The sequence below is a fragment of the Thamnophis elegans genome, chromosome 11 (genome assembly GCF_009769535.1).
Source record: "Thamnophis elegans isolate rThaEle1 chromosome 11, rThaEle1.pri, whole genome shotgun sequence".
Classification (NCBI taxonomy): domain Eukaryota; kingdom Metazoa; phylum Chordata; class Lepidosauria; order Squamata; family Colubridae; genus Thamnophis; species Thamnophis elegans.
In genome coordinates, this window is record NC_045551.1 from 33,962,733 (window position 1) to 33,987,977 (window position 25,245).

Here is a 25,245-nt window from a genome sequence, read left to right on the forward strand (position 1 = left end):
ACATAGCTGCCCTCTCATGCCAAATGATGACCAAGATTTCACTTGGATTTTGCAATGGACCTTACACTGCTCGTGAAAGAATACCTTATGCCACCAGACTTGAAATTTTGGGCTTAGACAACTTAGAACAATGTCACCTTCGGTCTGACCTAAGCATAGCATGATTTAGCCTCCTGAAGCCTGGGAAGGGTGAATAACGGACCTACCAGGCCCACCAGAAGTTGGGAAATAGGCCATTTCCAGCCTCCTGGGAGCGGCAAGGGTGGCTGTTTTTGCCCTCCCCAGGCTCCACGGAAGGACATGTGCGGGGCACAGCAGAAGGACATGTGCACATGTGCAGGTGGGCACAACGGGGGGTATTTAATTACAGGTATGGGCATGCGTGCTTATGGCACCCGAGGGGGGAAAAGGTTTACCATCACTGCCTTAGACTGTCTACTGTCGAAATTACCCCATTCCTAAGAGGTCTGTAAGGGGCGTGCATAAGCACACCAACGTGCCTACTGTCCCTGTCCTAATGTTTCTTTTTATTCGTATCCATTTCATGTATCCAAAATCATGTTTATACTTATATATATTATCTAATACATGCTCGACAATATAAATAAATAAATAAATAAATAAATAAATAAATAAATAAATAAATAAATAAATAAATAAATAAGATATTTATGTAATGTTACTCAGAATAAGGAAGTAAAAACCGATTAAAAGAATATTAATTAAAACAATGCTATAAATGAAATTTGAATTAAAGGTAAGCTCTTTAACTAAAGAATGTCCATTGAGCAGCTACTAATTTATTTTAATCAATTTGTTCATTTAATGTATTTCTTAGCTGTCTCTCCAGGCCATCTTCCCAGGGCAATTTATAATTAAAAACTGTAAAAAAATTAGACTGAACTATAACAACACCTTAAATTTAAAGCACTTTAGAATCAGTAACCATTGAATATTTTTAGATAAATTAACATAAATGTGAAATAAGAAGCAACTCAGAATCACCAGGGATATCAAATTGGGTTCATTAACCAGATGAACTTGGAACATTCAGATCTCTTGTTTCTACAAGGAATACGTTTCCTGGGAGTCATGATTCTTGGCTTCTGAATTTACAAACATAAATTCAGCAATAGAGCCATTTATTCCTTTTAAAAAGAAGAGATGGCAATATTCTCCCTGCTAGACATCATAAGACTTTATTCACCATACTTTATAAAGTATCATAAAACACTGTAATCCATCATATAATCCATTTTCCTCCCTCAACCATCTCCACAAATAATGGTAAATTGTTTGTTTATTTATTCTATTTATATAGCCACCTGTCTCATTTTCATGTGACTCTAAGCATCTTACATTAAAATACATCAAATACACAAAGTTAACAGACATAATCTGGAGGGTTTCATATTTTGTATAAGGGATTCTCCTTTGTGAGTTTGTCCCACCTTAAAAGTAACTCATGGAGATTTGATTTATTTGCACTGCACATCAGAGAGCTATTGTGGTGTAATGATTAAGAATTCAGGCTAGAAATCCAAAGACTAAATTTTAGTTCTGCCCTTGGAACAAATTCAGCTGGATGACCTTGAGCTAGTCATTTTCTCCCAGCTCTAGAAAGGAGGCAATGGTGAACCACTTCTAAAAAACCTGCGAAGAAAACTTCAGGGACTTATCCTGGCAGTCTCCAAGACATGATTGAACAAAAGAAGAAGAAAAACTTCCTCACATTCAACAATGACCTCTATTTTCAGGTCTTCTGACTTGTTAGTAACAAAGCTAAATGGATACACCAGGTACTGGAATTATTAGTAGCCAAAATGTACATGATATATTGTCTTTGTTATAGGATTCTGCCTTATTTACCTTTTGTGTTTTAATTAGACTGCTATTCCCTTTCAGTCCAAAAGCAACTTGAATATAGCCCAATAATTATGTTCACTGAAGGAGGACAATTTCATAATTTCCATAATACCAGGCAGGCAGAAAAGAATTAACAAGCTTATAAAGGTTGGTTGTCACTGTTCAGGATTTCATTTAACATTTTGACTCACAAACAGTAGAGGCCAATTCTAATTTTTTTCTTCCACATTTACATACTGAAAATAGTGCAGTGTAGCATTAGGCAGAATTTTGTTGTAGACGCATATTCTACAGTCACAAAGTATTTATTACCTAAATGTGAATTGGTTTTGCTACTCACATTTATGCTTTATTTTACTTTCTTTTTTCTATTTTTATTCAAAAGAAAATTAAAATACAAAACTCCAAAAAATCTAAAAAAAATACACACACACACCCAAAAAAACAATCAAGACATTTAAAAAGAAGTTGAAAAGAAAATTTGGGGGGAAAAATAGCATAACATAGATTGGGGGTGTCAAACTCGATTTCATTGAGGGCCGCATCAGGTTTGTGTTTGAACTCAGGGGGCCAGGGTAGCCATGGTTAGGGTGGGCGTGGCCAGCATGTCACTCGTGTTGGGGGGGGGTGCCTGTAGTGGCCCAAACGCTCTCCCAAGCTCCATTTTCAGCTGTGATGGCCTCCTGCAACCCTTTGCCAATGAAAACACAGCTTGAGGAGGGCCTCACGCACCCCTTGTGAGCTCTGTTTTTTGCTGGGATGGCTTCCTACAACCCTCTGCCAGAGAAAGCGCATGGCCTTTAAAAGTTCTGTTTACTTTGGTTCTTGGGCAGCCCCAAGAACCATATCTAAGCACCCCGCAGGCTGGATCCAGCCCCCGGGCCTTGAGTTTGACGCCTTTGCCATAGATGGTGTGACACATAATCCTCAGCGGTTGTAAGCTAGCTGGATGACTTTGGACCAGTCACTTTTTCAGCCTACCTACTTCACAAAATTGTTGTGGGGGAAACAGAAGGAGAGAAGTGTGTTGGATATGTTTGCTATTATGACTATTTGTAAAAGTAATAAAGACTGGATTCAAATAAAAATAATAAAAATCCACCAGTTGCTGTGTCTGGATAATTACCTGGAAGATCTCCTTTCTTCCCTCTCTTAAACACACATACACATATCCTAATTAGAATGTTTAAATATGCATGAATTCACTCTACAGCATATGAAGAAAATGAGCCTAGTAAAATATAATAAAAATTAATGACTGTTACTATGAAAAATAATTTACTTGATGAAAACACTGCACCCCATAAAAAGTATTGCACAAAATTATGATTTCATTAGTGGCAATATAAGAACACTGCCAGCAAAAGAACTGCAGTCATACAAATAATTGAATTTGTTATTTTAGCAAAGACCTAAGCTCATTAGAAGCCTCAATGGTGTATATTTTTATCACCATCTCTTACCCAAGTTTGTCTGTACTATTCTTCCAAGTACAAAATAATATTTTATCACAATTATGAAATTTTGTATTAAAATATGAATCTAATACAAAGATAAAGAAAATGAAAATAGAAATCTGTAGCTAGGAATAATGCATTAGGATTTCTCAGGGAAATATCATCTAGCATTATAAAAGGAAAAAATAATTTTCAGTGTCATTTACAATAATGCTCAAAAATCAAGATTGCGCCTTACAGATATGCTTTGAAGGTTTAAAGGATCAAATCCATTGTGTTAGGTTATCAAAGCTTCAATAAAGAAGAACACAATAATGAAACTGTTTTCCTATTGTTAAGATTTGTTGAAGAAAAAACACGTTATAGTATTTTTAGAAGTAATCCTGTTTAATATGAAAAGTCTGACTGGCATTTTTCCTATATCAATGGCTCCTGATATGTACACCTTCTCTCTCTTTTTTAAAGAAGAATCACTATAGTGATGATTGCATAATACAAACTTGTCATACACCTACAATATTTGCTAATATATCTCACTTGGCTGCTATGCATTAAGTTTGACTAATATAAAGGTAAAGGTTTCCCTTGCACATATGTGCTAGTCGTTCCCAACTCTAAGAGGCAGTGGTCATCTCCATTTCAAAGCCGAAAAGCTAGCACTGTCCGAAGACATCTCCGTGGTCATGTGACTAAACACTGAAGTGCATGGAATGCTGTTACCTTCCCACCAAAGGTGGTTCCTATTTTTTCTACTTGCATTTTTACATGCTTTTGAACTGCTAAGTTGGCAGAAGATGGGACAAGTAATGGGAGCTCTGTTACGCGGTGCTAGGTATTCAAACCACCGACCTTTCTGATTGACAAGCTCAGCGTCTTAGCCACAGAGCCACTGCATCCCTTACTTTGACTAATGTAACCATGCCTATATATTCCCAGGAAGTGAAGGAAAAGGCATGAGATTGAAATAGGCATTAAAAAGATGTTACAATGTAAGACATGAAGAACAACCTTGGTAGATTTGTTTCAAGAATTACCATTTGTATCATTTACTTCAATCTTTCAAAAGTAATAAATCTATTGAAATATGCAGAAACAGCAACAATTATTTTTAAGCAATATATCATATCATTAATATTTGAAATTAGATTACATATGATGACTAACTTTAAAATTTAACAAATTCTTTGATTTGAAAACTTGAATGTATATTGTGAAATGCCAGTCATTATTATATTAGTATCATCTGATATAACTGATATGCAGGCAAGGTTCTTGATAAAATGGCAAGATAGTTCGCAAAAGACAGCTGATTGAAAACATTAATTTGATTCTAATGATAAAACTACTGGCCCAAAATCACATGAGATGAACATGAGATGTTCCTGTACATTTCATATTAATTAATAATTTTCTTTATAATATGTAGAGGGGGAAAGGGGGAGATATGAGTAAAAATGTGCTACTAAAATGTTTACTGATGATTGCAACTCTATAGAAGTCAGGGGTTAGATAGGACCAGCCAGCAGGAGGAGCACACTTGGGGAAAATTCTTCCGAAATAAAAACTCTAGGCCAGGATCTGTATTCAGGTGTGCTATTTTGTTTAATGAATTCTGATATTTGAAGAAGGTCTGGGTACTGTTTCAAGGAATTTGCCTCTGATTTTCTATTGCAAATATACTATTTTATATTCTTGGAGCTGAGATCCCACACATAACATCAGTGTTCAGTCTCTGTATATGAGCATCCTCTGGGCAACTATGATGTCACCAGCAATCCTTTCAACCTAGAAGCGTCTTGGTGCTTCCAACATGAAAGTGACAGAATATACCTATAGCATTCTGTGGGAGATTGATATTTGAGATGCTGCTTTATTTTCAGCAATGTTAAATGCCTTACTTCATACAATGTAGCCAAACTAAAGGAGAGTTTTCTTTCTTATTAATTTAAATAAAACTCGTTCTTATATATGATTGATGCTTTTATTTTCTTTCTTCAAAAAGAGACAGGACTGCTATCTCTGGCCTAGCATAGTAATAATAATATAATCGTATCTAGAGCATGGGTGTCCAAACTTGGAAACCTTTTGGCAAAATCCTCTGGCTGAGGAATTCTGGGAGTTGAAGTCCACAGGTCTTAAAGTTGCCAAGATTGAACACTCCGATTCTAGAGCTAAGAAATAGAATTAGCTTCACTTTTTCATCTTTATTATATTTCATATTTATGATTTTATTACTATCACTATCATTATTATTATTATTATTATTATTGTACAATTGTATCACAGCGGCCAGTTGTTTCGCCAGATTTGGCATTGGTTACTAGTCGGGCCCCACCCAGGGGCCTAGGACGTCATAATGTATTTTCGTAATATGCATGCAGATCCAAGCAGTGCGGCTTTTTGCATTTGACTGATGGTGATTTTGTCAATTTTTAACTGTTTTAAATGTAATTCCAGTGCTTTTGGAATAGCACCCAGTGTGCCAATTACCACTGGAATTACCACTGCTGGTTTGTGCCATAGTCGTTGAATTTCGATTTTTAAGTCCTGGTATTTTGCGATTTTTTCATGTTCCTTCTCGGCGACCCTGGTATTGCGATGTCTATGATTGTGACCTTATTTTTCTCAACCAGTGTGATGTCTGGTGTATTATGTGCCAGTATTTTGTCCGTTTGTATACAGAAATCCCACAAGATCTTGACCATCTGATTTTCGGTGACATTTTCAGGCTGATTATTGTTGTTGTTGTTGTTGTTGTTATTATTGATTACCCAGTTAGTCCTTGACTTATGACAACTGAGCCAAAATTTCTGTTGCTATGTGAGACTGTTGTGAGCTTTGCTCCATTTTATGACCTTTCTTCCCATACTTGTTAAGTGAATCACTGCAGTTATTAAGTTACTAACACAGTTGTTAAATGAATCTGGCATCCCATTGACTTTGCTTGTCGTAAGTTTGCACAAGGTGATCACATGATCTCAGAATACTGCAACCATCATAAATATGAGTCAGTTGACAAGTATCTGAATTTTGATCATGTGACCATGGGGATGCTGCAATTGCTGCAAATTGATCATAAGTTACTTTTTTCAGTACTGTTGTAACTTCAAATAGTCACTTTAAAAACTGTTTTAAGTCGAGGACTACCTGTAGCTAGGTAAGATGTGCAGAATGAGGAGCCTCCCCCTTTCTTTAGTGTTGGGGAAAAAGAGTTTGGTCAAAGCATTTTCATTTTACAGGGAGATAGGAGGTACTAGCAGAAGTATTTTCCACATAACCAGAAACTGCTACACTTAGGAAGGCGGTACGACAGAAGGGTACAGTTGAGACACACTCCCTCCAGCCAAGATGTCCATCCATTGCAAACATATAATGATCAGTGAATAGTGAAAAGGATAATTACATACTATGTTAACTTAGTGAAACCAATTGATACTATAGATATTATGCCTTTTTGCTAAAAATAACCTTCTAAATTGTTATCTTTAAATCAGAAGTGAACTCGTATCTCTACCATTTTAAGCATTTTTGTGTATAATAAATTGTGGACAATGAACACAATAAATTATTGTGTACAATAATTTTTCGGTCGCCACCACCACGTAGGTCCATGATGGCGAATCTAGGATCTTTCCATGAGCACGCGAGCTATTGCCCCACAGCTCTGCTGTGCATGCGTACGCTCCAGGGGTAAGTTGCTGCCAGTTCACAATCCACACGCAACCCGCACACATTCGCAGAACAATTTACAGTGAACTGTGCACACGCAGTCACTAAAAACAGAAATGGCGGCAGCCCAGCAGTGGTGGGGGAACCAGTTCAGGAGTGTGGCAGGCCAGGGTCGCTCCCAGGTGCAATCCAGGCCCGAATTCCACTACCGGTTCGACCAAACTGGCCAAACCAGGAACAACCCATTTCTGGAGCTCTCTTTCCGCCAGCCAGCTGGTCATCGGATCTCTGCCGTGCATGTGGGGGGGCAGGGTGCGCACAGAGGAGCATGCACATGCACAGTAGGTTGGGCACATGCAGGGGGGCCACATCCATATGGCATTTGGGGGGTTCAGGCATGTGTGCGTGCATTCACGCACACACAGATGCGCTTTGGGCACTTAGTCCAGAAAAAGTTAGCCATCACTGACCGAGGCCATATATCTTTCCGTTAAATTTAATGCATTTTGCATCTCTTTATTAAAAGTAAATGAGGGGGGTTGTTCTGTGAATCTGTGTTCTGACCTTTCAAACAATATCGACATCAATGTGCATTAATGTAATATTAATCAGTACAGGATGTATCTTTAGAATATAAATTATTAGAGCATGCAGGCCTTTCACCTTGCTTTGTAGTTTCAGCATATTTTGCAAGCTATAAGTTATCACATTGTAATCAATTTACACCTCATGTTGGCAACCTTAATGACAAGATATAATAGGAAAACACTCTTGTACATTAATTAGATTAATTAATTAGATTAATCAAGGCATTAAATGTTAACAACCAAACCTTCTGAAAAGAAAATAGTTTAAACATAATGTTTTTCACAATATTAAAATGTGTTGAAATCTATAGTAATTATTTAACTGGTGCCAAAATGCCTGAGAAAAACAGGAGCTTTTATGAGGATGTTTTTAGTTCAACATCTAACACTATATTCTGACTTAAGATCCTTTTCAATGCCCAATAATATGTTGATGATAAAATTATCGACATGAAACAATCAGCATGTATAGAAATGCCTGATCTTAGTTTATTGCTAATCTGCCCCTTTAACTTTTACTTTTGAGGCTCTTGCATTTGTTTGGTGTTTACCTCCAAGGCATGTGGCATTTCCTCAAAATAATTATATTTTATTTTGAAATAAAGGTTCAAAAATGAAAATGAATACAAATATATTTAATTTCAAATGTTTGCTGCATATAATATACTTACCAAGTATATATTACTTGGTAATATATACATTAGAAAACACAATATTTAATATACAAAAGTCATGCCTTGTTTCTGTTCACTTATGCTCTTTTTGTAGGCAGAAAGACTCATCTTAGAGGAAAATATAAGGCCTAATAAATATTAATTTAGGAGAACTATCAACAAGAAGTTCCATCTATTCAACAATCTCCCTAATGAACTCCCTAATAATGAGAAAAAATATTAATGAGACATACACTTGCAGTTTGGATCAGGTTTCTGGCTGAGAAAAATAATCTTGTGAATGGAGATCTTTCTCATTAATATCAAATATGCAGCTATCAGGAGGAGGGAGCAGCTAATAGTATGAATATAGCAACTGGTTTTGACTGCTCTCCCCCCATGCTAAATTCTATCTGCATGGCAAAGAATATCTGCAGATCAACAACATATACAGTAAGTGAACAAGGAAACTAAGAAACAGCTTAAGTTGACAGTTTGCTCTGGTATGCAGAATGATGGACCAATTTCCTAGGTTTTCTCTCTTAAATAAAACCTGAACTGAACATACTTTTTGAAACACCATTGTCTTAGATTTTTCAACTGGAAGATATATGATCAATCAAAAATTATCTCAGAATATCGGTCAGAACAGCAGCCAAATAATGCTTCAAGAGTCTGAGTAACTCTGTGATTGCCTACAGTTTAATAACATCATCAATGGAAAGTGGAGGTAATAGAAGCGCCAGTGGGGGAGGGAGACAACTATATCTCTTCAGCTCCTCCCCTAGTAACACTAAGTATGGTTCATGAATAGGATAAGTGTCATCTTAGCTATGGATGACATATTTTCTAATGAGAGCAACTTTTGCATCTCATTTGGAAACCAAGGACCCAGAGTATGGAGGAAGGATGGAGAGGCCAATCAAGCACAGTAATCCCAAGGTTATTGAACCAGTTTTTGGTGCTTTTGGCAAAAGTTGCTCTCATCAGAAAAGAGGACTTTGGACCACTGAGTAACAGGACTTTGGACCACTTTGCTTCATTAAGACCAGGGTCAATGCAGCCGTCTACCAGGAGATTTTGGAGCACTTCATGCTTTCTTCCGCAGACAAGATTTATGGGAATGCTGACTTCATTTTTCAGCTGCCCACACTGCCAAAAGCACCAAAACCTGGTTCAATGACTGTGGGATTACAGTGCGTGATTGGCCAGCAAACTCGCCTGACCTGAACCCCATAGAGAATCTGTGAGACATTGCCAAGAGAAAGATGAGAGACATGAGACCGAACAATGCAGAAGAGCTGAAGGCTGCTATTGAAACATCCTGGTCTTCCATAACACCTCAGCAGTGCCACAGGCTGATAGCTTCCATGCCACACTGCATTGAGGCAGTAATTGCTGCAAAAGGGGCCTAAAGCAAGTACTTAGTACATATGCATGCTGATACTTTTCAGAGGTCCAATATTGTTCTATGTATAATCCTTGTTTTATTGATTGCATGTAATATTCTAATTTTCTGAGATTGTGGATTTGGGGTTTTCATGAGCTATATGCCATAATCATCACAATTATGACAAATCACGGCTTGAACTATCTTGCTTTGCATGTAATGAGTCTTATCTCATATATCAGTTTCACCTTTTAAGTTGCATTACTGAAATAAATGAACTTTTGCACGATATTCTAATTTTTCGAGTTTCACCTGTATATGCTTGGTTCCAACCAAGAATAGTAGCATGCTTGGAATCAAAATAGTTGTTCAATCCTAGTATTGTCCACAAAGCTCACCTGTCAGTTTGTATATATGCTATGTCAGTTTGCCTTCAAGAAGAAAAAAAATAGTAACTATGCAATCTGACATATATCTACACAGAAATAATTCCCAATTAGTATAATAGAGATTTGACCCATAGTAACATGGAGGCACATCCTACAGAACTTATTTATAAGAAAACAAACATTTCCTAGATGGGTTTCCATATTCCATTATTTCTATACATACAGATGTATACATACAGAGGTTATATTAAAATCATATCATGGAACCTCTAATAAGAAGATAGCCAAGCTTACTGTCATGAAGACTCTGTCCACTTCTTCAAATCCAATAGGTTTACAGTTGACCCAGATAACAGGGCTGGTCTGTACTTGCATCTGATCTAAGCAGTTTTGTCCAACAGTTGCTCTACAAAATCTTCCATATGCCTCTTTGGATGCACCTACAAGTCCCCCATACCCAAGATGTCTCAGGTCATACTAAACAGGGGTACCAGATGGCTATATCTGTATCTCCATTTCCATCTCTATCTATACATCTCTATCTATTTTACTACATCTACTCCGTACTGATGAACACATTCAACTCTTAATGCTGAAACAAAGTCATTTTACTTAGATGGCTTCAACAAAACGTTTGGAGCACAAACGAAAAAAAATCTGGAATTAGGGAAATGAATTTCTTGTCACAGTTAAGACTGGGCTCTTCTTCCATCTCTTAAATCCTGAAAGGGAGTGGACTTCTCCCCATTTCCTGAGTTGATTAAGGTAAAGAAAGCAAAGATTCCTCCTGCTTGCCCACCATCCATGAGGCAAGCAAGTTGTACTTTATCAACAAGTAGAATGCAAGTTTTAATACAAATCTGGCCACACATCTTTCACCTTTTGCATTGTTCTTCTATTTCCAGGACATGATAACAACCCATACTATTCACAAATGTAGTTTCTAGCCAGTCATAGCAGCAATAAACCTATGCCAACAAGATAATAAAGTATAATGAGGTTAATGAGAGCTTAAATTTGTCAGGCATCACAATATAGCTTGCAGTAAATCTTGACTTTTTAGACACACAAGCCCTTATTGAGAAACAGATTTACTTAGTAGAAATCTCTCAAATTCTCTCAGCTAGATTAGTCTCATTATTGCTGTCAAGAATGAAGCCAAGCATACAAAGATGATTTATTCTCTATAGTACAAGAAGTCAAAGCCTTTATCTCGTCAGACTTAAGTCCAGCCTCTTTAGCTCATATTTCCAAGATAATGGATGTTTGGTGGCCCTGGGTGGCTCAGAAAAGTTTAATAATAATGCTGCCTAGCTCAGGAACTGCTCTGACCCTAACAGTATGTTGCCAAAATGATAAATCATGCATTATTATGTTATGACATAAGCTCTACCTGTTGTACATGAATTGCAGCATTGAACACAACTAAATAAACTGTAGAATTTTTGACATAATGTATGTTTTGTCACATTCCTCTGATGGTCAATTTGTGATCTGTTTATGTACTTCAGTTCTGTAATTTAGTGGCTTACTGGATGATAATGCTTAATTAACAACTTTACTACCTCATATTATTCTGCTGCATCATGCGTAAGGTGAAATTAAACCTGTCTTTTGAAAAAGGTTTATTCAACTGTCTACTCTGTCAGATTGAGACTCATGGGTCATTCCGAAAACTTAAATATTCAAGTCTTTTTATATTTTTAATTAATACTTCATAAACATAAATCTGTTCTAGATTAATTATTTTTGGTACAAGAAAATAAAGATACTGAATATATGCAATTTACTAAAAACAACAATTCTTTGTTTACATATGACAAAAGGTATATCAACAAGAGATGAGGAAAAAGTAACATTTTTCTTAACAAATGTTAAGAAATCATGTTATTTGGCTGCTCTATCTTAAAGACAACTTATTAATACCTTAAAACCAGATATTTCATGATTATCCCAACATTCTCAAGAAGATGGAAATGAAGGATGCTATCAAGTGGCAGGAATAAGCACAAACAGTTCTGATAATGAATTCCATTACTGCAGGGATGTCAAACTCGCAAAAACACATTGTCATCATATGACGTATCACAACTTTTCCTTCTTAGCTGAAACAGGGATGGGTGTGGCCCAGTGGTGGGTTTCAGGAGGTACGCCCCAGTACAGGCGTATCCGAGCCAGCCCAGAGCACCAGATACCGTTCCGGTACGGTGTTACAGAGGGCCCACCTGTCCACTCAAGCTCCTTATCTGTGTTTTAAAGCTCCTATGCTGCCGCGCACGCGCATGGTACATACAGCACCTGCACGACGTTCCACGGAGCAGCTGGAGCATCGCAGAGGCACTAAGACGGTCCCATTCCAACTGTACTGGTCTTAGCGCATCATGTGTCTTAGCACCTCGACACTCCAGCTGAACTTCAACTGTTCATGATAGGATCATATTACTGTCGTATCCATCTGTATACAGATGCAAAAGTTATCTTTCCTTATCTGGTCTTCTCTTTCACTTAGCACTACTGCTTTGTTGCATCTTCATCCTTGAAAATCCCAGTCTGAATTTTTGATTGTTTAAGGCAATCTATTTAGTTTTTGTTACACACAACTTCAATACCAAAATAGATATTCCATTATTTCTACCACCCCATATAACTACATGGGATATAGTTATATTATATCTAATGGCTCCCCCACATACATCTTTGCCACTGACTTGCCAGATTAATCATACATTACATGGATTTGAAGAAAAATCTCATATCATCTAAATCCAACCGCAGTGGGAACAAGAAGTCAGGATTCTGCTCTGCTACAGGTAGGGCATTTTGGAGAGTTACAGCTACCAAGGTGCCATAAAGCTCAAAGCTGTACCATTCTAACATACAATTCAAGCTACTGATTTTAACCTTTACAGCTGGGACCTAGGAATCTTCTCCAATCAAAGTTGATCTATATGAGGTATTCCTCCTGTCAGAAACTGCTAATAGTCTTCTGTTGCTATGCAGTAAAAGAACTAAAGCCAGGGAATGTGATTTTTCAATTCTTTGGAACATCTGTTCTCTTGACACTACCTCCTTCTGTGAACATTTTCCAGAAGTTCATGAAAATGGAGCTTTTCTAGAATGTTATACAGTAGCAATCATAGTATGTTTTTTTTACCATGTTGTAACATTGCTCCATGTGTTTTGTGTTACCCATGGAGAGTTTGGTTAGATTTGCCAGCATACCAATTTAATAAATATTTTTATAAACAAGCCTTCTTCAGACTTTTTTTAAAGTACATATTGTCTTGATATTCAGTTACCTGGTCTTAGATACATTTGAAGCAGAAGCAGTTAAACATACTTGTATGACATACATACTTTAGGCAGCTATGTCTGTGTAGATGGTACAATCATTCTAATCAGCTAGTGATTAGAAAACCCCTCTGTGTGTATGGGCAAATCTGCTTACCTCTAACTGAAGCTATAGTTATTTTTCTAACCCTGTGAGCCACCATACCAATAGTAGTAATTAAGCTACTGTTTCATTAGTGCTATCCTGTAGACAAGCAATGTGATAAAGCATAATTACCTGCAAATGGTTAATGTCAAGATTTTAATAAGCACTGTCTGGCAAAGAATTGCACTGTCTGTGCATATAATTATTGTTAGATGCATTTGTCCCTGGAGTTCTTCTAGAAAATCATTTGCAATATGGATGTGATATTGATGTTGTTGTAGTGATATTGTGGGGCATTTTGTAGGCCATAGTGGTAGCATAGAAATAAGTAATAATAATCTTAATATATGAGTAAAAGTTTAAAGATTCATTACACTGTTAGGAATATATATCATGCCTCTATTATTATTATTATTATTTTGCTAAACATATCTCCTTAAAAAAAAAGTCTGATATCACATATTACAGTATAACTTTAAACCTCTCTCTACCAACAGGAAAAACATTTTAATATTATTTCCAAATCAGAAGCACACTGAAATTTAAAAAGGGCAAACATTTCTATTCAAGTCTTGTTATTGCACTTTCATGCAACAATTTTAAATGAGAAAATATATACACAAACAAATCAAAATCAATATATAATTTTAACAATAGAACATCCTAAACTTACATAAATCCCACATATGTCAAAAGATACTTGTTGACACTTTTAAGTTTATTAGATATCAGCAATGAAAGAACCAAGAAATATAAAATTGTGTAGAAAAATTACCATTCCCTTAATTCAGGGGTGTCAAATTCGATTTCATCAGGATTATGATTGACCTCGGGGGACTGGAGTGGGTCACACTGGGGTGGGCGTGGCCAGCTTGATATCACTCGTGTTGGGGGCACCTGTGGTGGCCTGAGCGCTCTGCCAGAGACAAGAGGCTCCCAAGCTTCATTTTTGGCTGGGATGGCCTCCTGCAACCCTCTGCCAACGGAAATGGAGCTCGGGAAGGCAGCATACGGCCCTCCCGAGCTCCCTTTTCACTGGCAGAGGCACCATGGGCCAGTCCTTCACTGTTTCCAGGGCAGCCCTGTGGGCCGTATCTAAGCATCCCGTGGACCGGATCCGGCCTCCAGACCTTGGGTTTGACATCCCTGCCTTAACTGATGTGTCAGACAAAAATGAGGAAGCTTGTTTTTTTTATTTTTTGTGACCTGGAAAAAGACTATGTGGTGTGTATTTTACATAGTATTAAAAAAAGCATTCTTACATACATATCATGGTCTGTTGCCGTCAATAAAGGTTCATTGCATTTTGCACAGAAAAACTTTCCCCTTCAAATCACAAAAATAAAGCAAGGGCTCTCTTAATGCTCTGGACCAATGAGTGTGGGAGCAGACAGGTCTTCAATGCAAAAGGTTAACAGGATCAAAGCCATCTGGATCTGTGGGGAATTGCTGTTCCCCAGGGCAGGTGCAATGACAGAGAATGCATGACTCCTAGGTCTTACAAGATGGTACCCGAAGCATACCAGTTCCACACATTCTGGAGGGATGAACAGAAACAAACAGGTGGCATCCTGTGAATGATCTGGAACCCCCCCCCCCAAAATCATGTAAGGATTTGTAGGTGGTAACAAGCATCTTGAATTGGGAGCCAATGCAGCTTGCAAAGCTAGAGGTATTAACAGAATACCAGAGTTGGAAGGGAATTTGGAGGTCTTCTAGTTCAACTCCCTGCTGAGGAGAAGACCCATATCTTATAAGATAAATAGTTGTCCAATCTCTTCTTAAAAACTTCCAGTATTGAGGGAAAGAGGGAGGGAAAGAAAGAGAGAAGGAGAGTTGAAAGGAAGGAGGGAAGGAGGGAGGAAAGGAGGGAGATTAAGAGAAAAGGAAGGAGGAGGGAAAGAGGCAGGGAAGGAGGGAAGGTATGTGTGAAGGAGGGGGGGAGCGAGGGAGGGAAAGGAGGGGGAAGGAAAGGAGAAAAGGAGAAAAGAAAGGAGGGAAGGCAGGGGAGAAGGAAGTAAGGGGGGAGGGAAGAAAAGAGGGAGGGAAAGATACCTAACCTTTGATGTTTATAATGATTTGATAGTATGGGAATATCTCGAAATGTAGTTGTATTGTTTTGTTACAAGTTATGGATGTTGTATTTTCTTTTTACCAATAAAATCTATTAAAAAAATAAAAAATAAAAAAAAATAAAAAAACTTCCAGTATTGGAGCACCCACAACTTCTGGAAGCAAGTCGTTCCACTGAGTAATTTTTCACTGTCAGGAAATTTCTCCTTAGTTCTAGGTTGCTTTTCTCCTTCGTTAGTTTCCATCCATTGCTTCTTGTCCTGCCTTCAGGTGCTTTAAAGAGTAAGTTGAACCCGCTCTTCTTTGTGGCAGCTTCTCAAATTTTGGAACACTGCTATCATGTCACTAGGGCTATCATGCCCTAGTTCTTTTTTTCCATTAAACTAGACATAACCAATTCTTGCAACCACTCTTTATATGTTTTAGCTTCCAGTTCCCTAATTATTTTTATTACTCTTCTCTGTACAGTATTCTTCCTAGAGTCTGGACATCTTTTTTATGTCATGGTGACCAAAACTGGATGCAGTATTCCAAGTGTAGTCTTACCAAGGCATTCTAAAGTGGTACTAATACTTCACGTGAACTTGATTCTACTCCTGTTAATACAGCGTAGGACTGTGTTGGGGTTATTTTTTTTGCAGCTGCAGCACACTGCTAGCTCATATTTAAGTGACTGTCCACTAGGACTCCATGGTCTCTCTCACAGTTACTATTATTGAGCCTATTACTACTATTATGTGGGTGTATTCTGAACAAATAATTTCAGAATGCTCTGCAAGCATAGACAGTAATCCAAACAAGATTTGACAAAAGGACGAGTGACTATAAATAAGGCTGTCCGATCCGTAAAGAGGCACAAATGTGCAAAAAGCAAAGTTATGCAAAGGTTTGATAAACATTCTGTGCCTTAATCTGCTTCTTTGATATTGCTAATTTAAGTACTACTTTAATAAGGAGTTGCTGACAAGTATTTAGGAAAGCAGCATATGAAATGAATTTTCTGAAACAGAAGATATAACTAATGAAGCTGACAAATACATAAGTGTGACCATAAATGGTAGAAAACCAAATATTATTTCAGACACAACTGAAATAAGCGTATATTCTGACCACCTCCAACTAACAAGGCCTCGAGATATTTTGGTATTTCAACTTTTCAAATTGATAGCAAACTTCAAAAATTCCTTCAAACTGTAATCATACTTACATCCTTAGTTTAATATACATTCAATTAAGGTAATGGTCTAAATCAAACATATATACTTCTGATTTTTTGAAAGATTATTTTATTCCATATTTATTATTTATGTAAATAATTTAAGATAGCGAATATATCTAGTATTCCTTTTTCTAAGACTGGTGCCTTAATCCCTGGCCCTGGACCAAACTGATGTTCTGATTTCTCCCTCAATTAGAAAAATGATTGAGGTTAAAAAACAAAAAGCCAGAATCTAAATGACTGATTATATTTGTACTTCCATTATTTTTATTATTTTTACCATTAGTTTTACAACAATTGCCATGAAGTATTTTTAATAGGATTTTTTTTAAAAAAGTACAGAACAATGAACAAAAGATTTCAAGAAGATTATATATAGCTGTTCAACCGATAATATAATTAATTGTTAAGTTATATTGACAAGTAAAACAAAATCAAAGTTAAATATTAACATATTAAATTGATATAAATCATCTAAATATATTATAATAACTGTACACTGAATTACACCTAACAATCTATCTTTTCTTGTAAATTATTATGAAAGTTTTTTTACTACAGTTTTTGAAGTTCAAAGACTTTTTCAGTCTCTCAGCATAATTATCTTGGCTATGCCACATTTTAACATCTTATTTGAAGGCAAAAAGGTGTTCTGGGGTGTATCTGACGGATACACGTAGAGGTACAAGTAGTGTGGGGGAGGGTTGGACTGCATTGCAGCTGCAAAGAACACTCATACAATCTTGGGAGAAGATGCAACTCCTTTAGGATATCTGAGTACCTTCCATTATCCAAGTCATTTTTGACATATCCTGTGACAATGCATATTTCTTGTGTAATTCTGTTTTTTTTTTACCCCAAACCTTGAATCTTGACTTATTATTGTATTTATAAAACTGTATAAATAAGAAGTTGGAGATAAATGAGAATAAATGTGTTGATAGCAAATAATTTTAAAGAAGAATACTAGAAAGCAGATTTTCTCTGTAACCTATTTTTTTCTATTCACTACATTATTCTAATAATATATTTTGTAAGCCGCTTACAGTAAAATTCTATATGAGAAACAGCAGCACTTGAGTTGAGAGACTATAATTTATACTAAGAAGTAGGATAATTTTTGAAAAGTGTAGGATATTTGAGTATGCATTTTGATTAATATTGATGAAAATGATAAAAACAATCACATCCTGACTGAACATTTCAAAAATTAATTTAGTGAAATATACTTGTTATGTTTAATGTATAAAGATATTTCACCACATTAAATTTTAGAAATTTTTATGATTAATTTTACGTCAAGCTACCAAGAACCTTCTAAAGCTGATTAACAATATTAAATACAGAATATATCTATAGAGGAAATCAACCTTTCCTGCAAATTTAAAAGTAATGTCCTGTGGTTTGTATTCAAATGCTATTTCCTGTGATTCCTGTGATTCATTGTATTGAAATCAACTTCATGGACTGAAGACATATCAGGTTCCTGAGATAAAAGATATGAGAATATAAACACTGTAGAAATAAATTGATGTTTTATTGACAGAAATAAAGTGACTGCCTGCAAAGGCCCCTGGATTGGGGCTGAAAGATGAAAACTGACCATAATTATGTAGACCAGGTTGCCCTGATAGACTGGTCCCACCAGAGGAAAAAACACTGCAGAAATAACTACATTTTAAAAAGACTACTATTTAAGATCAGATTTAAAGCAATTATTATGTCGACTCAACATGCTTAAACCTAGGAAACCGGAAACTACAGCTAATGCCTTAGCAGATGAACTTAGAATCAATAAGGGTTTTGAGCAATCACAGATTGTGTTTGCAATGTTTCGGCGAGGTCTCACTCGCCATCTTCAGGCTGGTGTTTTCGGCTTAAAGCATGGTCGGAGCTGCCGTCTTTCTATAAATCTTGGTGGGGTGGGTGTGGAGTGCTGGCTTTGTTTCAGTAAGTGGATTGATAGGCTGTGTGGTTGTATCATGATTGGTGGATTGGTGCTAATTGGTGCTGGCTGTTTGTCCATTGTTGTTTTGTCTTGTAACGGCCTAGGTGGTGGGTGGGGCTCGTATACACACACATGCACGCACGCATACACACACGCATACATACATACCATGAGTGGAAAGGTCGTAGCTTAATACTATTCTTACTATGTAACGTTCCTTCTGACAAAGTTGTCTGAATATCTGGGTTCTGAAAAAGGAAATAATTTTTAACTTACTATTTTCTGTGCCTCCTTGAAAATCTTTGAGTATTGTCATAACATTTGATGATGCATTTTAGCTCTGTGATTTCATTCAATTTAAAAGTATTCATTTGGAGAAATGGGTTTTTAACCTAATTTTTATCTAGCTCAGTTCATATTTTTCTCTTTCCTATTGCTTCTTTCAGGAGTGAACTCTCAGCAATCTATTCCAAGGCCAAGTGGAATCCTCACATATGAAGATATTACCCATTTCTAATGTAAATCCTTGCTACCTCTATATACAGTAGTTCCATTTTTAAAAAAAAATCAATTCACTAAATCATTTACCAGAAACTCTTGAAATGAGTTGTCAAATCAGAGTCATCTTCTCATAGAAATATGAATAATTGGAACAACTGCAGAGTTTATAAAACACATAAACCATTAAGAACACACATATTGAATGAAGTCATCTCATTACTGAGCAATACATTGAACTTTTATTATATCAAAATACTGATTATAGTGTATGTTCGCCACTTACAATTTGAGTCATAAAACACTGGAAGTGCAATTAAAAACATTCTTCCTGAAAATAAAAAGCTACATGGGATATTACCCTAAATATTTGAAAAGTGATTCTATTGGTTTGTTTTGAAAGCTGTGTCATAATTAAACTTACCTCTTCTTGCTTGGAAATGTCACACTTTTTCATTTTTGACTTGGTCCTAGCTGATTCATTTTTAACAGAAGACATCTCTCTGTATGAGGTGCAGAGCGTGCTGGTTTCATCTGGCACCTTTAGTCTTGGAGATTTATCAGGAGCCTGATCTTGACCATCCATTGGCCTCACATAAGCTGTTGGTTTCTGCTGAATTATATTTGGTTTTGAAGCAAGTGCAGGATGAAAATTTTGTACACAGTGTCCATTGCTATGCATAGCTGGTCTTTCTTGAGCCTGGACTCCAGTTTCTGTGGCACAGCTCAATTTTGACTGCTGTTGTGTCTGAATGTTCTCTACAAGTAAGGATGCTACAGGACCTTGAATAGCACTGCATGAAGATGATGGTGAGGGAGTGTGAACATAATGTATAATCTTTTCCAAACTGCTCTTTTGGTTAGCTATTTTGAAATTGTTACTCTGTGAATCTGACAATCCATGCCTATGTTTCCCCCTCTGCTGATTCTCTAAGCAACGCCCAGATTTCTGCCAACCTATTGTTGCATTCTTGCTTAGCTGTCCAGAAAGCGTCACTGGCAAAGAAGACTGAGGACTGCAAACAGAAGTCTGAGTATGGGTCATAGTTTCAGCAACAAACTGCTCCTCCATTTTGTTCATAGATGCCTGTGACATACAGGCTTTTGGAACGCCAACAAGCTGGCTTTGATTGGAGTGATCGGTCAACAATTCTTTCATTTCATCATAGTTACCCAGTGTATTCTGGATACGACTAGACAGTTCATCCCCCTTATTTGTCTGTAAAGGAAATAATCAAAATAAATAAAAGGTCAAGAAATAAAATCACTGAAAATCATGAATGTGCAGTAATTTTGCAGTGTAGGATTGATAATTTAAAAAATGCATGTTATTGTTTGAGACTATCTAATAATTCTATTTATTCGAATATTGGTAAGCATTAGATAGGGAACATATAGCAGATGTAAAGTAACTCAGATAAATCTATTGCCCTACAAACATATAGTATTTATGTATTTGTAAATAAATTCAAACTTTATATAGAACAATATAACATCAGTCACATTATATAGTTATTCAGATTAGTTAAAGACGTAAAATCTGTAATGTCTCTAATATGCTATGTAATTTTTACTTTTTAGATGTTCTGAAAATACAGCTGTTTTAGTTAATTTATGTTTTAAGGTATTGCACAACCCACAATACAGATTAATTACATATGTTGTAAAAACATAATGTAACTTTCCAATTCAAAGGAATCCTAGTTCAGGTAAATATGATTCTTTGTAATCCTTCATTATTCAAGAAATTAATAAAGGAATATATTGCACATGGGGTGGGGGGGGAATAGGCAGATTGAATGCCTCTGAAATCATTCATAAGGATGAATGACTGCCATGGTGCTGCAACATTCATAATTTCAGGACTGTGTCATAAATACTTGGGAGGGTTATTGCAAAACTTCAAAACAGTCACTAAATGAACTGTCGTAACTCGAGGATTACTTGTATTTAAGTAGTTAACTATTTATTACACAAATAGTGAAACTTACTGACCTGCCTATTTTATAGACTAATTATAGATTAATTCTCTAATCATAATTTAAATACAAGATGCTCTTTCTTTGGGTAAAAGTAAAGACAAAGGTTTCCCTTGTCCAGTCGTATCTGACTCTAGGGGGTGGTGCTCATCTCTGTTTCAATGCTGAGGAAGCCAGCATTGTCCAAAGACACTTCTGTGGTCATGTGGTCAGCATGCTATCCTCCAAGATGCAGGGAATTCTGTTACCTTCCCACCAAAGTGATATTTATTTATCTATTCACATTTGCACCCTTTCAAACTGCTAGGTGGACAGGAGCTGAGGCAAGTAACAGGAAGTCATCCCGTCGCACAGCATTCAGTTCTCGAACCTGTGCTGTCAGCTTTCCAGCTGTCAAGCTCACTATCTTTAACCACCTATTAGCTCTGTATAACACCTCTTAAGAAGTAGGTTCTGCTGCTGTGATATAGAAACCTATAGGAGTTGTGTTCATAGCATAAATTAGCACTGTGGGATGAGGCAAAGGCATGGGCAAATACAGATTCAAAGAGGTACAGGGACCAAGGTATGCTTCTCTTATTTGGTTAAGGAAAACATTTCATTATTGCATGAAAAAGTACATGAAAAATCAATAGCCTATCCTGAATGGAAATTTCTGGTGGATGATAACATAATCCTGCAAAAAACAAGAATGATGTTAGATTCCTGAAAAACAGGTTAACATTTGTGTCTATATGACCAGATTGAAATTGCATAGTTTGTCAATTTATCTGAAAGATTTATTTTAAAAAGAGATGAAAGATATTGACTAGGCACTATGCAAGCGTAATCTCATTTTAAAACATCTTATTTTTTCAATGCACAGGTAGTTCTAAAATTATGACCATTCATTTAATGATGGATGGAAGATATGATGGCCTCAGAAAAAGTGATTTATGATCTGTCCTTAAAATTTTAATTGTAGCAACACCCCCATGAGCATATGATTACAATTTGGATGCTTAGTAAATAGCTCACATTTACAATGATTGCAGGGTCTTATTGTAGTTTATGACCTTTCCAGTTAAGTTTCTAACAAGCAAAGTCAATTTAATTTGTTTAAATTCTGGTCCCAAGTATGGTCATAAGTTGAGAACCTATAACTGAATATAATGCTGCCCTAATGTTCTATTCCAAATAACAAGCACCTAAATTTATCAATATAAATGCATGCTTTATTAAGTTTGTTCAGTATGTGAAACTATACTTATCTATAATAACCTATTTCTACAGTTCAATCAAAGTATGAACATAAAATAATTAGTGCAGTTGGATTTACTGGATCAAATTATTTAATTTAACTTGCATTGTTCAAAAAAGTTAAGAAAGCAGTCATTCTCACAAGTAGCTTTGTGAGATGGATGGCAACATAAAACAAATTAATTAGTTTTCTAAAAAAAATATCCATGAGATCAGTGATATACTGTCAATCTTAATCCATTCAAGGACTGATGCAGGAGACAATGAAGATGATTGGACAGAAATGTTTAGGAAGGAATATTTACCTAGGCAAGAGGAGTTTAAATGATTTTAGGTTGCAGAAAACTATGTAACATTTGGAACTGTTGAGAAAATGAATCAATGTAACTTGGAAGGCACAATGAACAAAAATCTGCAAATATTAAACTCCTTTGCCTTATAAAAGTTCTACCTAATCTATTTCACTATTCCATAAACAATTCAATCTAACAGATGGGAAGGATAAAGTATACAATACATACCTTGTATGGTTCACTGAAGAGAGAATAACTGGTATTAAATATGCTGTCTTCATGCTGGGTCTCCTGATTTCTCCTTTCCCATTCTTTTCTTCGTAGCATATTTCTGTCAAGATCATAGACACTGCACCAAAAAAGAACAAAAAGTAATCAAATTTTGTGGCAGTATTTAGGTGCAGAAGACCTCCAAAATGATAAAATTGATAAGATTATTCATCCCTTGATCAAGGGATTTAACATAATAAGAAAGGAAGGAAAGCTTATTATTGTCTTAAACTAGTTATACCTATATAAAACACTCCAAATAAATTCCAAGTAGGAATGCTACAATTGTCATTTGCATTAGTCCTATCTAGTGGTGGGATTCAAATTTTTTTACTACCAGTTCTGTGGTCATGGTTTGGTGGGCGTGGTGTGGCTTGGTGGGTGTGGCTTGGTGGGCATGGCAGAAGAAGGATACTGTAAAATCTCCATTCCCTCCCCACTCCAGGGGAAGGTTACTGCAAAATCCCCATTCCCTCCCACTCAGCTGGGACTTGGGAGGCAGAGAATACCTGGGGGGCAGGGCCAGTCAGAGGTGGTATTTACCGGTTCTCCGAATTACTCAAAATTTCCGCTACCAGTTCTCCAGAACTGGTCAGACCTGCTGAATACCATCTCTGGTCCTACCTCCCAAAGTTTACATAAGGTGGCAAACTGTGGAAACTAGAAAGCAGTGCCTGATAATTCTATATCTCATCTTCAGGTTTTTGTCTACAAAAAGGTGATAAAATAAAATATTTAGTTATTTTATTTACTAAAACGTATATATATGACTTTGAGTGGCTTATACTCCTATGTATTAATGTTTAAATGTTTATTTTGATGTGCTTATGCCTATCTACACATCCATCTATCTATCTATCTATCTATCTATCTATCTATCTATCTATCTATCTATCTATCTATCTATCTATCATCTATCTGATTAAAAACAGATTCAGTCCAGCAAAATAACACAAGGTACATATCAAAGAGCAGTCAAGAATAAGGGTAACAGCATTGCTACAGAAAGGTCCAAACTCATATTAACCCCAGAAATCAGGATTATCCTAACAGGATTGGAGCTAATGTAAGACAGTGGTTTTTAAACCTGGCCATTTCAAAATGTGTGGATTTCAACTTCCAGAGTTCCCTTGACAACAGGTGTTTAATAATTTTCAGATATGTCTATCTCCTTTTATAGCTAATAGCTAAGTCAGTTTCTTTTTAATTAAAGAAAAACAAGTTCTCCTTACAAAGTTGCTGTTTGAATAGCTTATATGAATTTTTATGGGAGTGATGATTACTCATTAATGTTAAAAAATATTTCCAAATGAAAACATATACTGCAGTGCACATAAAAGTAATAGACCATCTTTTCATAGTGGTGACATGATTAATAAAATGCTATATTGGGATGCAAGTAATTTTTTAGACTTTTTACCTAGTTCAAATGAAAGTTAATTTGAAGGTTCTACATTATTTTTTCTTCCTTTTACAAACAGAAATGCCACAGGGTAAAGCAATTATTCTGATTTACTGTTTTTCCTTTGATTGAAAATAAAGACATATAGCCTAGCCTAGCATCAAAAAAGCAACAACGAAACAAAGTGTTCTTTCCCTTAGACAAAATACCTACTATGCTGTTTCAAAGTCTTTACCTCTAGGCAGCTGTGCAGGGAAAACATCAATCAGTGACATGTGTCTAAGAGGAGAGTAATGTTTACTTTCACAGCTTTTCATCTTACATCCAATAAATTACTTCTCCTTCACCAAAATACCTGGTTAAAATTTCATTTTTCATTTTGCAATGAGTTCTAAAACTTTTGCTCTAAGCAATTTTAAAGCTAGATTAATTGATTCTTCACTCCTCACGTTTTCCCCCCAAGTTCTTTGTCCATTAAACCTAGAAGAAATGTCTCTGGTTTAATTTGCATATTCATTTGAAGAATCTTCTGTATCTGAACGGTGTTTTACATGTTTATAGCAGTGAGAATGGTTTATGCACAAAAATAGAGAGATATACTAATCCCCACAATGGAAGAATGGTTGGAAAAACTGATGGAACTAGTGGAGGTAACCAAATAAACTGCTTTAATCAAGAACACATCTTGATTATCTATCTGAAACGTGCTTCAGGATTTTGTGAGGGGTCCTTGGTGCTCTCTGAGCTTGGTTGTTTTGTTTCAGACGTTTCATTATCCAAAACTAGTTTGGGTGATAAAGCATCTGCAACAAAACAACCAAGCTCAGAGAGCATCAAAGAGCCCTCATTTCAACCTTGAGCTACAAATATTCTCCTT

At 36.2% G+C, this 25,245-nt stretch overlaps 1 protein-coding gene across 1 annotated transcript in view; it reads right to left on the reverse strand.

The window, feature by feature from the left end:
* Nucleotides 1-25,245, reverse strand: part of LOC116514615 (AF4/FMR2 family member 3-like) — a 91,467-nt gene that overhangs the window by 26,632 nt on the left and 39,590 nt on the right. The window contains exons 2-3 of the mRNA XM_032226232.1: nt 22,925-23,045; nt 19,610-20,404 (exon numbers count right to left, since the gene is read on the reverse strand). Coding sequence (XP_032082123.1) covers nt 19,610-20,404; nt 22,925-23,045 — 916 coding nt within the window. The remainder of the gene's footprint in view (nt 1-19,609; nt 20,405-22,924; nt 23,046-25,245) is intronic.